Consider the following 17,019-nt stretch of genomic DNA (forward strand, 5'->3'; position numbering starts at 1 on the left):
AGCACAGGGGTCCCCAAACTACGGCCCCCGGGCCGGATGCGGCCCAATCGGCCTTCCAATCCGGCCCGCGACGACCCCCGCCGCCCGCTGCCGCCGCCCGCTCTCGCGGTGCGCGGCGGCGATCTAAAAAATCGGCAAAAAATCGCCGAAAATCCTTTGTGCGCATGCGTACGGGCCTCTCCCGACCCGGAAGAGGTCATTTCTGGTGCACTTCCGGGTCGGGGGAGGCCCATACGCATGCGCACAAGCGATTTTCGGCGATTTTTTTCCCGCCCGTGTGCGTGTGCGCATGCGCACGGGCGCGCCCTCCCCCGCCCTCCGGCCCGCTGCGCGCGCACTCCCCTGCCGTCCGGCCCACCGCGCGGTCGGCGCGCCGGGCACCGGCCCGCCGCTCGGTAAGTCTGGGGACCCCTGGTATAGCAGAACCATTTCTGACATCAAAATCAATGACAAAGCCTGCTTCTATGGAATTTATGCAAGCACATCAGAGCACACATTGAACTTTGAAGCAGAGATGCTGGATTTCTAACAAATTTGTTCATGAACCTCCTTCCTTCTTATGGAAAATTATTATCAGAACAATTGGCTGAAGGGTGAACAGGAATTCTTTTGAGGTTAGCAAGATCCTTTGATGTGGATACCTCCCATAATTCTGCTTGTTTCTATGCTGTTTTTAATTTCACTTCCCCATATGTATGACAATGTGGTTGCTCTTTCCTAGTGTTTCCACTAAAGTAGGTCCTTGTACCAAAGCATCAGTTGTATCAAGGAAAACTGGCATGATGATCTGAATGATGCTGCCTCTGTTACACAACACAGTGTGACCTCATAACACCTTCCTTGAAACTATATATCACACTAAAATTTGTAAAATGTGAGTTGATAGACAACACATTGTGTGTCATGGTCATATCACTCTTTGGGAGATGTGATTGAATACAATTGCTTTCCATGATGAGTGTACATCAGGTGCTAACAAAATAAGAGAAGCACTTCTCTACAAAGTTTGACACAGATTGCTATCATTTTGGTGACACAGAATGAAAAATACAAAATGAGATATTTTTTCAATAAGGTATTTATTCAATCAATAATAGTTCCCCAAGTGTTTGGGCTTTATTTATTTCTTCCTTAAGGACTGTCAGGGGTGATCAAACCATCGCCAGCATGACCAATAGGCATTTGGCCTTCCTGAATAGCTGTAACTAAACCTTAGATTTTAAAACAGCATGTGGAGAGAGCTCATATATTTTTGAGAACTCTGATGTGCATCTTTAGAAAGAAATCCAGTGTTCATTTCCTCCATAGCCATACCTGTCTGGCTGAAGATGACTGGGAATATAATCAGTGTTTTTTTTTCTGGGGATACTCAATGACTTCTGGATGATGTGGAAGTCCAAGAGATGGGTGTGAACCAGCCCTCAGTTATCTTGCTCCATGCCAGTTGAATGGCTTTCACTGGGACTCTTCTTGGAATAAGTCGTCTGGGGAGTTTGACTTAAAACTCATCTCAAGAAAGGAAGGGAGAAAGAAAAAAACGAATCCTGGAATTTTATACAAAATGAATTGGGCAGCTTTCTCCCAGAGTCTGAGAAACTGCTTGGTGTGTGTGTGTGTGTGTCCCCATTCCTGTAACTATTGCAAAGATATTTTGAGAATGCTCCTTACGGATCTTGAAGCAGATGTTCTGCAGAACCTTCCTCCTCCCATACTCCAGGTGTGAAGTTCCTTTGTTACTGCTAATGCAAATGCTGGTGTGAGAGAAAGAGTGCAACATGAACCTTTAGTTTGCTAAGTTCAGGTGTACCTTCCAGCTGCCCATGGCATGAATTCTCCTTTCCTGTGAGCTGTGGCTCTTGTGCTCTGAATGCTTTGGGCAAGGAGTCGCCAAAGTGCATTTTCATCCTAATGTTTAAAACGTGATTTGACAAACCCTCAGCAGCTGCTTGGAAAGGCACCTTTTACTTACTTGCCTTTTAAGGCTGCTTTCAGGGGGGTTGTGGCCTCGAACCACAGTTCCTAGCCCTGTCTGAGGTGAACCAGAGGTTACTGCACATAGGTCTAGCATAGCATCGACCCACCTTGCACATAACACTAAGCTTAGCAATGGATTCCTGGAGAGGAGATTGCAGTCACTTTGCTTGTCATGTGCTGCTGCTGCAAACTAAACCATGGTTCCTTCCCCCCTCCAGGCAAGCCATGAGGTCTAACAAAGGTTTGTCCTTGAGGTTCACAGGCATAGTCCGCCCCCATGCTAAAATAAATAAATAAACACTTCCGAAAATTTTAAGGGGTCAAGTCTCCTGACATGAACTGAGACGCAATGCTGAATCAGTTGGAAAGGGAGAATAAAATCCAGAATGGTGGGTTAACTGGTGTGCTTGACCCCATACATAGAAGGTAGCCAATATGGTGTTGTACTACAATGTTTTTGGGTGTAGCCTACAGCACTGGAGGCCTCTGTATTTAGGAGCCAATATTATCCCAGTACTCAGTCATCCCCCCACCTACAGAGGGAATTTCCTGTGCCTCGTTTTTTTCTGAAGGAAAAATTGCTTCAAAAAAGAACCAATCAAATAGGCTGCAAATACAAGTACAAAGCAAACTGAGGATCTGCCCCCCCCCACACAAAAAACCAATCATGGCTACGCCCACTGTTGCAGGTTATCTGTACATGAGCTTCCAATCCAATAACTGGATTTGCACATTGGTCCTTTCCTAGTTGTGGCACAAAACAGTAGCAACACCTGATGCCAGATGCTCAGGAATTACTTCCACAGAGACGGGCCTTGGCTGGAGCCTGGAGCAGCCAATAGGGAGGAGCCAATAGGGAGCCAAGGCAGGGAGGAGAGAGAGAGGAGGAAACTGTGGGTCAAAAACTCTTCGGAATATAAGATGCTCAGGGGACAAATTGGGCATGAGAATAATAATAATAATAATAAGGTACTGGACCTCAGTGTCCGGGCAGAACGATGGGGGTGGAGACGCTCAGTGGGTTTTGTGATGAATGCTTTGATGGGAAGTCAGATGGTGGCTGCGACTAAAGCTCTTTCCACATTCCAAGCACTGATAAGGTTTCTCCCCTGCATGAATTCTTTGATGGGAAGCGAGATTGCTGCTCTGACTGAAGCTCTTTCCACATTCGAAGCACTGATAGGGTTTGTCCCCTGTATGAATTCTGTGATGGGAAGTGAGAGATGAGCTGCAACTGAAGCTCTTTCCACATTCCAAGCAGTGATACGGTTTCTCCGCTGTATGAATTCTTTGATGGGAAGTGAGACTCTGCCTGTGACTGAAGCTCTTTCCACATTCAAAGCATTCATAGGGTTTCTCCCCTGTATGAATTCTTTGATGGGAAGTGAGATTGCTGCTCTGACTGAAGCTCTTTCCACATGCCAAGCACTGATAAGGTTTCTCCCCTGTATGATTTCTGTAATGGGACGTGAGATCGGAGCTATTAGTGAAGCTCTTTCCACATTCGAAGCACTGATAGGGTTTCTCCCCTGTATGAATTCTTTGATGGGAAGTGAGCTTGCTGCTTTGACTGAAGCTCTTTCCACATTCGAAGCACTGATAGGGTTTCTCCCCTGTATGAATTCTGTGATGGGAAGTGAGAGATGAGCTGCAACTGAAACTCTTTCCACATTCGAAGCACTGATAGGGTTTCTCCCCTGCATGAATTCTTTGATGGGTCTTGAGATTTGAGGCTTGGCTGAAGCTCTTTCCACATTCCAAGCACTGATAAGGTTTCTCCCCTGTATGATTTCTGTTATGGGACACGAGATCGGAGCTATTAGTGAAGCTCTTTCCACATTCGAAGCACTGATAGGGTTTCTCCCCTGTATGAATTCTTTGATGGGAAGTGAGGTTGGCCTTTTGACTGAAGCTCTTTCCACATTCGAAGCAATGATAAGGTTTCTTCCCTGTATGAATTCTGTGATGGGTCTTGAGATTCTGACGGTGATTGAAGCTCTTCCCACATTCTAAGCACTGATAGGGTTTCTCCCCTGTATGAATTCTGTGATGGGAAGTGAGATCAGCGCTCAGACGAAAGCTCTTTCCACATTCCAAGCACTGATAGGGTTTCTCCCCTGTATGAATTCTGTGATGGGAAGTGAGATCAGCGCTCAGACGAAAGCTCTTTCCACATTCCAAGCACTGATAGGGTTTCTCCCCTGTATGAATTCTGTGATGGGAAGCGAGATATGTGCTGCAACTGAAGCTCTTTCCACATTCAAAGCACTGATAGGGTTTCTCCCCTGTATGAATTCTTTGATGGCTAGTGAGATTCTGACGGTGATTGAAGCTCTTCCCACATTCTCTGCACTGATACAGTTTCTCTCCGCTGTTGGAGTGGTAGCTCTGACGGAGGTTCTCTCCACACTCTGAATATTTATATGACTTCTCCTCTATGTGGATTCTGTTGTGGTCCCCCTTGTTCTTCCCTTCCAATTCATCACCATCTGCAATGAAGAGAGAAGCTAATTAGAGCCTCAGGAAGAAATGGAGCTCCAGGTTATTGAACAAAGTTAATGAATGCTTGTGATAGAGGAAGAACTGAAGAATGTTAGATGTGAGGCCTTACTATAATTAATTCCCACTGCTTTCCCCCCCTCCTAGTATGAACTGATGTATTGCTTGGCTTTCATCTGGAAATGGATTTTGTTTGGCTCAATCCTGGAATCCACTCCATCACCAAGGTCAGTCATCTCTTTAGTCAACCAAATACAGACAAAAACAAAAACAAATCTGATCTTCTACAACTTTTTGTAGTGGAGGTTCATCACATAGAGGTATGTATGAAATTTAAAAATGGATATTATCATCCAACTTTGTCGGTGAAACAAACAGCAACATCTTCACCAACGCACTTCCCAACAGCTGTTGCCTCAATCTGGTTGGACTAAATTTAAATTTATACGCAAATCACTTTTTTCACATTAAACCTGTTCCGTCCCATGTTCAGGAGAAGACCAACTCTGTATTGTTTCATTGTTAACAGAAGAGGACAAATGACTATGACTCACACTTAATCTAAGCACAACGGCCACAAGAGCTCCTGACTAGGCATTCAGCTATGCGATGTTGAATGTTCTTTGCTCTCTGCTGTTTCCTCGGGGTTTTTTTGTTTTAGTTTAAAGCAATTCATGAACTTAGAACTCGTAACTGACCAGTAATGCTGAATCATGTTATAGATATTCCTGCAAATTTATTCTGTTAGTTTTGAGATATACAAATGACACAAGAAGACTCGGTCTACATATTTATATCATTTAGTGGTCCTATGTTGCTTGTTTTTAAAAGCAAATAAAAAGCTATTCCAAAAAGGAGAGAAAAACACACAGTGGCTCCATCTGCAAAGCAGGATCAGGTTACTTTAAATAGTCATGGCTTCTAGTGCTGCGCGATAGATCAGTAAGTTGTCTGACTTTGGTAGGGCATCCAGATCACAGTACTGGATTTAGACATTTTGAGCTGCGGTGGCCGGGGAGCTGTGATGTATTCCTAGCTCAAATGGCCTGCAGATGACAAAAGGTGCTCCCCTTCTCCATCTCCATCCGCCTGCCTGCCTCCCCCCACCCCCAAGATGAGCAAGCCCCAATACCTCTCTGGTTCCATCCCTCCATGCCCCTGGGACTCACCAGATCTCTTGGAGGTCCCTGGGAGGGAACGCTCAGAGGTTGTGGGGAGGGATGCAGGAGACAACCTCACCAGGTCAACCGTCCACCTTCCCCCTTCCATCCTCGCCAGGTTTGCAGGATCAGTCTCTTTCGTCCTTCCTGAGGAGTCAAGGAGCCAAAACAAGCTGCAGGGTCCTGGGAGAGAGGAAGAAGCAAAGGGAGCCTCAGAGGCAGGGCCGTATTAAGCATATCCGGCACCGTGGTGCGAATATCCTTCTGGCGCCCCCCCTTCCCATAGTTGCCAACCTTTTTAAGGGGGGGGAAGCCCAAGTTTCCCAAGAGTTGTTGACTTTTTTAGGGAGCTGACACCACGCTTACACATTATCTCTGCTTGGGAAAAGAAAACAGGAAACTTTTTTTAAAATTTAATTGAATTTTTTAATATGATTCTTATAAAGGTTGACATAACAACAGTTCATTCCCCGTATCTTTACAGTTTCCCCCAGTCTTTCCCCCTCCCTTCCCACCCTCCCCATAACCGGGCCTTCCTTCTTCATATCTTTTAACCATGTACAGAGTCTCTTCCTTTTTGTCTGTATATTCGGGTTGGCTTCTCCCCTTTCTACCCAATTCCTGTAGAATGCCCACTTATTTGTGATTTTTTGACATTTACTTTCCCATCTATCCTCAACTCCTATCTGTGCAAATATTTCTGATTGTACATATTCAAAAACAGAGTTGTTCCATTTTTCCATATTCCATTTAGCTTTTTCTTTCCATCCTAGAGCAATAATTGCCATTCCGGCTAAAATCATGATCTTATACAGCTCTTGCTTGTTACTTTTTACGTTGTTATTTCCCAGTATTCCCGAAAACAGCAAACCCCTATTAATTTCTATGTTTATTTGGGATAATCCAGAAATTACCTTTATTATCTTTTGCCAATATTCCTTAACCAAATTGCATTATTAATGAATTTTTAAAAGAAATTAAAAATTGAAGATGGGCTACAATCCTATGCAGCCCTTGCACCCAACCTGTACCTAAAAATCTGCACAAACTTGCAGCAGATAATTGCAGAGTAGGAATATGGGGGAGGGCAGGCATGGGCAAGGCCAGGATTTATGTTAGGGGGCAGAATCTCAGTTAATTAAGGATTTAATTGGACTCCCTTGGACCCAAGGAAGCCCCGCCCTGCAAAACTGATCACAAGATGCAGCTGCGCACACCATTTGAATAGCAATGGCCATTAACTGGGGGAGGGGCCTCAAATATTTTATGGGGGGCACCAAAGGGACCTCAGCCCTCGGAGTTGCCTCTTATGCAGTCAGTCATGGCTGGCTGGCAGACCTGTTGACTGTATTCCTTAAGTTATAGGCACGCTTGCCAAGACCCCAAAATGTCTCCGGGTTAAGGTGCCCTGGGGTTATGCCAATCTGTGAGGAAAAGAAGCAGAATCTATTGCTCTCCCTCCCCCTTTTTGGCTGGGTTTCTACGTCCTTCATCCTTCTGGCAGGCAGAAATCCAGCAGGCGGGGAGGAATTCCTTTCAATATTGTTGCTGGAATGTTTGCAGTGACTGAGAGCTTCCATTGGGCCATGGCAATGGATTGCTTGGAAGTGATTTCTGCACCAGGTCAAGGAATTTGTAGCGCCCCCCCCCAATTACACCTGCATTTTGTTGCCTAAAGCACAGGAATGAAGCAGCAAAAGGTACTTTATGACCTCCAGGCAAGGACGGAGCGAGCCAAGGAGCGCCCCCCTTCCTTCCCCGGCTTGTTTGGGCCTCCTTGATCCCTCCGTGTTACACCGAATGAGGCTTCCCTCATCCCTGCCTTTTTCTCCCCTATTGCAGCCTCCTCTTTTCCGCCCCTTTCACCCAAACTCCTCAGGTGACGCCTGCAATTTCTCCCCTTTGCTGCTGCGTCTCCTTTGCCCTCCGCCATGACTCTCCGCTCCCAGACTTGGGGGTCTCTCCTCCCCATGCATGATCTGAACAGGGACCCCCATGCACCCCCCCCTTCTCCCCATTGAACCTTCAGGGGGAAGAGAGAGGAGACCCAAACTCTCCCCTACCACAGTTTCCAGTAACTAGCATTCAGAAGCATTACTGACACTGATCATGGAGGCAGTAAACAGCCATAATTGCTAGTAGCCATTGAAAGCCTTCTCCTCCACCAAGAGGTCTAATCCTCTCTGAAAACCACCCAAGTTGGCAGCCATCCCTGCCCCCTTCCATAGTTTAACGATGTGCTGTGTGAATAAATACTTTATATTATCCACCCTGAATCTTCCGACGTTCGGTTTCATTGGACGTCCACGAATTCTAGTGTTATGAGAGAGGGAGAGGAAACTTCTCTCTCTTTACTTTCTCCCACAGCACGCATAATTTTATGAACTTCTATCATGTGTCACTTGCTACTTGCCTTTTCTTTAGACCAGGCACCCCCAAACTGCGGCCCTCCATATTTTGGGCCTACAACTCCCATGATTCCTAGCTAACAGGACCAGTGGTCAGGGATGATGGGAATTGTAGCCCAAAACATCTGGAGGGCCAAAGTTTGGGGATGCCTGCTCTAGACCAAGAACTCCCAAATGCAGCAGCCTTTCCTTAGAAAGGAGTCGCCGTTGATCATTTTAGTTGCTCTTTTCTGAACCTTTAGAACTTTACAACACACTTTTTGAGGTGAGGCGATGGAACTGTACAGATGCAGCTCCAAATGCAGGCTGGTGGCTTGTCTTAAGAGTAGATCAAGCTTGGTGGGACAACGACCCATTTGCCCCAATAGACCAGTCTCCCCTGTATTTTATGTTGTATAGAATATGGGATCTGTGTAATAATAATAATAATTTATTATTTATACCCCGCCCATCTGGCTGGGTTTCCCCAGCCACTCTGGGTGGCTTCCAACCGAATATTAAAAACAGTACAGCATCAAACATTAAAAACTTCCCTAAACAGGGCCGCCTTCAGTTGTCTTCTAAAAGTAAAATAGCTGCTTATTGCCTTGACATCTGCTGGGAGGGCGTTCCACAGGGCGGGTGCCACTACTGAGAAGGCCCTCTGTCTGGTTCCCTGTAACCTCACTTCTCGCAATGAGGGAACCGCCAGAAGGCCCTCGGTGCTGGATCTCAATGTCCGGGCTGAATGATGGGGGTGGAGATGCTCCTTCAGGTATACAGGACCTGTAATCTGGTGTTTTTAAGATCTGCTTTTTTAGATTGTTATACCTGGAAGATCAAGTGTGTCAGACCAGGACCTGGGAGACCAGGGTTCAAATCTCTACTCAGCCATGAAGGTCTAAATGACCTTGGGCGACCTTGGGCTGGTCACTTTCTCTCAACCTAACCTACCTCAGAGGGTTGTGGTGAGGATAAAATGAGGAGTAGAGATAGCCACACACAACAGCTTCAGCTCTATGCAGGAAAGGAGGGATATAAATGTAATTTTAAAAATATATCTATGTATGCTGCTGGGTTTTTTGTTGCTTTTTTTTTTGCTTCTGTTGTGCAGCACCTCAGAAATACTTGTTGGAAAGTGGTTTTTAAATCCCTAAGTAAAGGAAGAAACAAAATACTGCACATGGCATAGATCAAAGAATCCAAGGCTCTAATTTCAACTGTGGGAAGGTGTGAGTTGTTTCAAGATGGCTGATGTGGCAATGGGGCCGAAGGAGCCGCTTGCTGGAGCAAGGACCGAATTTCCACAGAGAGGAATTTTTGAGCAAGACACCTGCTGAAAGGTCAGAAAGCAAGCCCCAATACCTCTCTGGCTCCATCCCTCCATGCCCCTGGGACTCACCAGATCTCTTGGAGGTCCCTGGGAGGGAACGCTCAGAGGTTGTAGGGAGGGATGCAGGAGACAACCTCACCAGGTCAACCGTCCACCTTCCCCCTTCCATCCTCGCCAGGTTTGCAGGATCAGTCTCTTTCGTCCTTCCTGAGGAGTCAGGGAGCCAAAACAAGCTGCAGGGTCCTGGGAGAGAGGAAGAAGCAAAGGGAGCCTCAGAGGCAGGGCCGTATTAAGCATATCCGGCGCCGTGGTGCAAATATCCTTCTGGCGCCCCCCCTTCCCATAGTTGCCAACCTTTTTAAGGGGGGGGAACCCCAAGTTTCCCAAGAGTTGTTGACTTTTTTAGGGAGCTGACACCACGCTTACACATTATCTCTGCTTGGGAAAAGAAAACAGGAAACTTTTTTAAAAATTTAATTGAATTTTTTAATATGATTCTTATAAAGGTTGACATAACAACAGTTCATTCCCCGTATCTTTACAGTTTCCCCCAGTCTTTCCCCCTCCCTTCCCACCCTCCCCATAACCGGGCCTTCCTTCTTCATATCTTTTAACCATGTACAGAGTCTCTTCCTTTTTGCCTGTATATTCAGGTTGGCTTCTCCCCTTTCTACCCAATTCCTGTAGAATGCCCACTTATTTGTGATTTTTTGACATTTACTTTCCCATCTATCCTCAACTCCTATCTGTGCAAATATTTCTGATTGTACATATTCAAAAACAGAGTTGTTCCATTTTTCCATATTCCATTTAGCTTTTTCTTTCCATCCTAGAGCAATAATTGCCATTCCGGCTAAAATCATGATCTTATACAGCTCTTGCTTGTTACTTTTTACGTTGTTATTTCCCAGTATTCCCGAAAACAGCAAGCCCCTATTAATTTCTATGTTTATTTGGGATAATCCAGAAATTACCTTTATTATCTTTTGCCAATATTCCTTAACCAAATTGCATTATTAATGAATTTTTAAAAGAAATTAAAAATTGAAGATGGGCTACAATCCTATGCAGCCCTTGCACCCAACCTGTACCTAAAAATCTGCACAAACTTGCAGCAGAGAATTGCAGAGTAGGAATATGGGGGAGGGCAGGCATGGGCAAGGCCAGGATTTATGTTAGGGGGCAGAATCTCAGTTAATTAAGGATTTAATTGGACTCCCTTGGACCCAAGGAAGCCCCGCCCTGCAAAACTGATCACAAGATGCAGCTGCGCACACCATTTGAATAGCAATGGCCATTAACTGGGGGAGGGGCCTCAAATATTTTATGGGGGGCACCAAAGGGACCTCAGCCCTCGGAGTTGCCTCTTATGCAGTCAGTCATGGCTGGCTGGCAGACCTGTTGACTGTATTCCTTAAGTTATAGGCACGCTTGCCAAGACCCCAAAATGTCTCCGGTTAAGGTGCCCTGGGGCTATGCCAATCTGTGAGGAAGAGAAGCAGAATCTATTGCTCTCCCTCCCCCTTTTTGGCTGGGTTTCTACGTCCTTCATCCTTCTGGCAGGCAGAAATCCAGCAGGCGGGGAGGAATTCCTTTCAATATTGTTGCTGGAATGTTTGCAGTGACTGAGAGCTTCCATTGGGCCATGGCAATGGATTGCTTGGAAGTGATTTCTGCACCAGGTCAAGGAATTTGTAGCGCCCACCCCCAATTACACCTGCATTTTGTGGCCTAAAGCACAGGAATGAAGCAGCAAAAGGTACTTTATGACCTCCAGGCAAGGACGGAGCGAGCCAAGGAGCGCCCCCCTTCCTTCCCCGGCTTGTTTGGGCCTCCTTGATCCCTCCGTGTTACACCGAATGACGCTTCCCTCATCCCTGCCTTTTTCTCCCCTATTGCAGCCTCCTCTTTTCTGCCCCTTTCACCCAAACACCTCAGGTGACGCCTGCAATTTCTCCCCTTTGCTGCTGCGTCTCCTTTGCCCTCCGCCATGACTCTCCGCTCCCAGACTTGGGGGTCTCTCCTCCCCATGCATGATCTGAACAGGGACCCCCATGCACCCCCCTTCTCCCCATTGAACCTTCAGGGGGAAGAGAGAGGAGGAGACCCAAACTCTCCCCTACCACAGTTTCCAGTAACTAGCATTCAGAAGCATTACTGACACTGATCATGGAGGCAGTAAACAGCCATAATGGCTAGTAGCCATTGAAAGCCTTCTCCTCCACCAAGGGGTCTAATCCTCTCTGAAAACCACCCAAGTTGGCAGCCATCCCTGCCCCCTTCCATAGTTTAACGATGTGCTGTGTGAATAAATACTTTATATTATCCACCCTGAATCTTCCGACGTTCGTTTTCATTGGACGTCCATGAATTCTAGTGTTATGAGAGAGGGAGAGGAAACTTCTCTCTCTTTACTTTCTCCCACAGCACGCATAATTTTATGAACTTCTATCATGTGTCACTTGCTTCTTGCCTTTTCTTTAGACCAGGCACCCCCAAACTGCGGCCCTCCATATTTTGGGCCTACAACTCCCATGATTCCTAGCTAACAGGACCAGTGGTCAGGGATGATGGGAATTGTAGCCCAAAACATCTGGAGGGCCAAAGTTTGGGGATGCCTGCTCTAGACCAAGAACTCCCAAATGCAGCAGCCTTTCCTTAGAAAGGAGTCGCCGTTGATCATTTTAGTTGCTCTTTTCTGAACCTTTAGAACTTTACAACACACTTTTTGAGGTGAGGCGATGGAACTGTACAGATGCAGCTCCAAATGCAGGCTGGTGGCTTGTCTCAAGAGTAGATCAAGCTTGGTGGGACAACGACCCATTTGCCCCAATAGACCAGTCTCCCCTGTATTTTATGTTGTATAGAATATGGGATCTGTGTAATAATAATAATAATTTATTATTTATACCCCGCCCATCTGGCTGGGTTTCCCCAGCCACTCTGGGTGGCTTCCAACCGAATATTAAAAACAGTACAGCATCAAACATTAAAAACTTCCCTAAACAGGGCCGCCTTCAGTTGTCTTCTAAAAGTAAAATAATTGCTTATTGCCTTGACATCTGCTGGGAGGGCGTTCCACAGGGCGGGTGCCACTACTGAGAAGGCCCTCTGTCTGGTTCCCTGTAACCTCACTTCTCGCAATGAGGGAACCGCCAGAAGGCCCTCGGTGCTGGATCTCAATGTCCGGGCTGAATGATGGGGGTGGAGACGCTCCTTCAGGTATACAGGACCTGTAATCTGGTGTTTTTAAGATCTGCTTTTTTAGATTGTTATACCTGGAAGATCAAGTGTGTCAGACCAGGACCTGGGAGACCAGGGTTCAAATCTCTACTCAGCCATGAAGGTCTAAATGACCTTGGGCGACCTTGGGCTGGTCACTTTCTCTCAGCCTAACCTACCCCAGAGGGTTGTGGTGAGGATAAAATGAGAAGTAGAGATAGCCACACACAACAGCTTCAGCTCTATGCAGGAAAGGAGGGATATAAATGTAATTTTAAAAATATATCTATGCATGCTGCTGGGTTTTTTGTTACTTTTTTTTGCTTCTGTTGTGCAGCACCTCAGAAATACTTGTTGGAAAGTGGTTTTTAAATCCCTAAGCAAAGGAAGAAACAAAATACTGCACATGGCATAGATCAAAGAATCCAAGGCTCTAATTTCAACTGTGGGAAGGTGTGAGTTGTTTCAAGATGGCTGATGTGGCAATGGGGCCGGAAGGAGCCGCTTGCTGGAGCAAGGACCGAATTTCCACAGAGAGGAATTTTTGAGCAAGACACCTGCTGAAAGGTCAGAAAGCAGAAGTGAAGGCAAAGGTGCTTGCGGCTGCAATGGATGCCTGGAAAAGTGCAGGCCAAGTGCCTGGGCAGCAGGTCAGGACAGAGAAGGGCAAATGAAACCAGAACTCTTCAGGCTGCAATCAGTGGCAGACGTAACCTGCAAATCTGTTCAATTCAGCTGGACTGAGTAAACCTGTGAAGGATTACAATGTGGGGGGGAGGGGGGACAACTGTGGGAAGGTGTGCACACACTTCATTTTTTATTCGCATACACCTTTTATTCTCACCACAGTCCTCCAAGGTAGGCTAGGCTGAAGGATAGTGATTGGCTCAGCAACGTACAGCCTGCAAACTTTGCATCTGAGTGCGGCTGCGAATCAAGGTCTCCACGAACATAGCCTAGCACTCCAACCACTGAACTGCACTGCCTCTTCTTACATCTCCAGTGAGGCGTAGATTATTTGACAGTGACATTCCCCCCGCAGTGCAGAGATGCAATAATGGAAACAAACACAGCCTCTCAACCCAACAGGGATGGAATACTTTTATAGACTGGGGGCTGCAATCCAGTGATGGGAGGAGCCAGAAGTAAAAGTGGGTGGGGCAAGGCTGGTAAGGGATGTGGCCTTGAGGGCTGCATTCAGCTTCTAGGCCAGAGGTTCCCTACGCTGTTCTACAACACTCAGGCGTGCCTGTTTAAAAGACACAACCAGCGTGCGTCCCTTTCTGCTGAGATGACATTTTCACATCCTTTGATTTTATGATTCCAGGAATCTTTTTTTTTATATCAGCAGTGATCAGGAATGGTGACAAAGCAGGTTTGCCTTACAAAACACAAAGCAGGGGGAAGTCCAGGAATGCAGGACCGGATCAATCTTTAGCCTCCAAGGCTATTTGTCAAGTGCACGGTTGCTTTGTGGCTGGCTTTAAAGCAGCAACGGGACAGGAGCCACTTGCATGGATAAGAACTATTTGCCGGCAAGACGGAGGCGCGCGCGCGCTCACACACACACTCCAGCTCTTTGTCGGCAAGAGGGAAGGAGCTCTCCTTGTAATTGCCCATTGTTGTTGCGATTTTGAGAGGGGGAGAAAGACAAGAGTTGGAGAGCTTCTTTCCCTGTTGGCCGCTCCTGGCATACAGCATTTGAAAACAAACTTGCAGCGATCCGACAACCCTATAAACCGTGGAGGGCAAGTGGGAGGCATTGCTTGCCTACTTCCTGCCTTCTTCTCCTCGCCCTGTTTTTATTTCAGAAGAATCAGAACCCACCAGGTTCGGGAGAACTCCACACGTATGAACGCAGATCCCCGCTTTCGCCCTGGAAGCTCCCAAGTTCCCCGCATCCCTCCTGCTGCTACAGGCTCCTTGTTCTTTCTCTCCACACTCACCTTCCCGTAGCAGGCGTTTCCCGGCGGCGCAAAGAGCCGGGTGTTGTTGTTGTTTTTTAAGGTGACGCCTTCTCCTTGCGCCCCTCCAATCGCGGCTGCAGGCTTGGCGTTTGAAAATGGCGCGCAGCGCCACCGGAGCCTGCGGGGAAAACTCAGGCTCTCCAAGTCCCGGCAAAGCGAGTGGAGAAGGGGAGGAGCAGGAAGTGATTGCCGCGCGGCGCGACGAGGCCCCGGAACAGCCCAGGGCTGGAGCATGGAGGCGAGGGGCGGGCCACTTAGGAGGGAGGGGCGTTAGCCAGCCAATAACACGCCTCCATGCTAGCCTAGCCCGCCCTTCACCTCCCAGGTCCCGCCCCCCAGCCCAGCAGCCTCAGGGGGGGGAAAGGAAGAAAAAAAAGATACAGCTCTTCCCTTTAATAATTTGTTCATCACACACTTTTCAATGCATTTCCTTGTTACCTTCCAAACATGCAAAAAAATCCTGGGAGGTGGGACAACACAGCTCTTTAACCCACTTCAAATGCACAAACCTAGAGCTCCAGTTTGAATTTGAATCACTCTGGCAAATTAATGCCAGTCTGGAGGTATCCAAAAGAGGTCAGTTTAGTTAATTCAGTACATTTATATACTGCCCTTCAGCCAAATAGTTCACAGAGTTTGGTTGGTTGGTTTCCAACAAGATAATATAATAACAATGAAAGCGGTGTAATTAAACATAAAAAGTAATAAGGCTTGCATTAAAAAAAAAAACCACAATAAAATTCAGAATGTTAAAGACTAGGAGAACAGAAAAGTCATTGTGCCACCAATGAGATAAAGTCATGAAAGAGACCCTACTAATAAACCATTTGTGCTGGAAATGTGAAAAGGAGGTGGGTACATTTTATCGTTTAGGGTGGGGATGCAAAGAAATAAAAAGATTCTGGAGTGAGTTATATGAAGAGTTGAATAAATTGTTTAAAATCACATTAAAAAACACAACCAGAATCTTTTTTTATTAGGGTTAATCTTGGAGGAGATCCCCACAAATACAAATGTATTTCTATATGCCACAGCAGCGGCTAGATTGTTAATTGCTAAAAATTGGAAAGGGGAGAAAATCCCAACAATATTAGAATGGAGAAGTAAAATGTGTGAATTGGTAGACATGGTGAAGTTAACAGCAAATATTAGAGGTCAATCTAATCCGACCTTGCCAGGTGGCTGGTCATAGGCCAGGACGTTCAGGTGGGTGTCACCGGCCAGGTAAGCCCCGCGCGGTGTCGCAAACCCCGCCCACCTGAAGGGAGGGGGTGAGGGCGGATATTGTTATTAGTGACTGGGGCACTTAGAATACACAGTAGTTTTCCAATTTTGTCTTAGTTTTTCAGCCAACGGTTCTATTATTCCATTTTAAAAGCGATAAATTGAGGCAAAAGGGTAGGGATTTGTGTCAACGATACCCAATTAATTGTTGGCCTAATGTGGATTCGAACCCAAAGCTATCGAGTCTGTATTTGAAAGTCAGTGTAGTCAGTGTTGAAATTTGTGCAGTTCCCCTACTAACCCCCTTCTTCCCATGGTTGGTGATGCCTGTAGTAGAGGGGAAAGGGTGGGGAGTTTGTATCCTAAAGATCAGAAATGGGTGGTATAGTTATAGTACATTGGAATGCTCTGGCTGGGACACCTTAAAATGTGGCACTTAGGAGATAAATTTTATGGCTGTGCCTAGTAGATCTTCTCAGCAAGTGGGAAGTGGCTCTTTCTGTGTGTATGCATTGCTCTGTATGTGTCTCAGACTCCCCACCCTTGGTGTATTGATTATATTGACACACAGTGTTGGAGAGCGAGCTGTGCCAAAGGAAATGTATGCTTTGGTCCAGTGTTTTGCTAACTTGGAAGAGGTGAGCAAACTGGCAAACTACGTAAGAAATAGGGCAATTGAAATATACTCGGAGTCGAGAGTGAATTTCATGCTCTTTATTCAGCTCATATTCATCAAGGAGAAGAGGAGAAGAAGAATGGCTCTTTTCCCAAAACCATCTACTTATATACATTATTTACACAATGGGCCTTGCGTGATTGGCTACTTCAGGGCTACACCTGTGGGCCAATTATATTGTGGATTGACTTCTGCCTGCAGCCTGATTGGCTGCTCCTACAGGCCAATCAGGTAGCAGATTCACTTCTGCCAGCCGCCTGATTGGCTGCTCCAGCAGGCCAATCAGGTTGCGGATTCACTTCCACCTGGAGTTGGATTGGGTAGCTCCCGCTGATTCTGAATCCTATTGTTCTAGGATTCAGCTCAGTACATAACAGCAATATAAAATAAAATTTGAAATGCCAAACAAGAGGTTGCGGGAACCTGTTTTAAAATACAAACAAAAGTATATTGATCCCACAAAAGGAAAACATTAAAGTGAAAACTTGAGACAGATAAGATTCTGGTGATATTGTAACATTTCCATGCCTTGTGTGGTATATGTTGTGGTGTGGCCTGTTGAGAACTCGAATCTTGG

General features: G+C 46.3%; 1 protein-coding gene across 2 annotated transcripts; it reads right to left on the reverse strand.

Moving 5' to 3' along the window:
• Positions 1–927: 927 nt before the first annotated feature.
• LOC132591516 (zinc finger protein 883-like) lies at positions 928–14,691 on the reverse strand. Of its 2 annotated transcripts, none has more exons than XM_060270356.1 (4): positions 14,522–14,691; positions 9,423–9,596; positions 5,643–5,816; positions 928–4,463 (listed from the first exon to the last, which is right to left on the reverse strand). In XM_060270356.1, the coding sequence occupies exons 2-4, from the start codon at positions 9,520–9,522 to the stop codon at positions 2,989–2,991; spliced, it is 1,749 nt and encodes a 582-aa protein (XP_060126339.1). In that variant the 5' UTR covers positions 9,523–9,596; positions 14,522–14,691; the 3' UTR covers positions 928–2,988. The 2 variants fall into 2 exon arrangements, with proteins under 2 accessions (XP_060126339.1, XP_060126340.1); XM_060270357.1 differs by lacking the exon at positions 14,522–14,691 and adding an exon at positions 14,403–14,513.
• Positions 14,692–17,019: the final 2,328 nt, after the last annotated feature.

Source organism: Zootoca vivipara, chromosome Z (assembly GCF_963506605.1).
Source record: "Zootoca vivipara chromosome Z, rZooViv1.1, whole genome shotgun sequence".
NCBI lineage: Eukaryota > Metazoa > Chordata > Lepidosauria > Squamata > Lacertidae > Zootoca > Zootoca vivipara.

Excerpts from the sequence above, each read along its gene's own strand:
- LOC132591516 (XM_060270356.1), bottom strand. The coding sequence starts at position 9,522 with ATGGAAGGGGGAAGGTGGACGGTTGACCTGGTGAGGTTGTCTCCTGCA. Across the intron at positions 5,817-9,422 it reads AGGGACCTCCAAGAGATCTG|GACCCTGCAGCTTGTTTTGG; the intron begins GTGAGTCCCAGG and ends CCTCTCTCCCAG. Across the intron at positions 4,464-5,642 it reads AGGGACCTCCAAGAGATCTG|ATGGTGATGAATTGGAAGGG; the intron begins GTGAGTCCCAGG and ends TCTTCATTGCAG.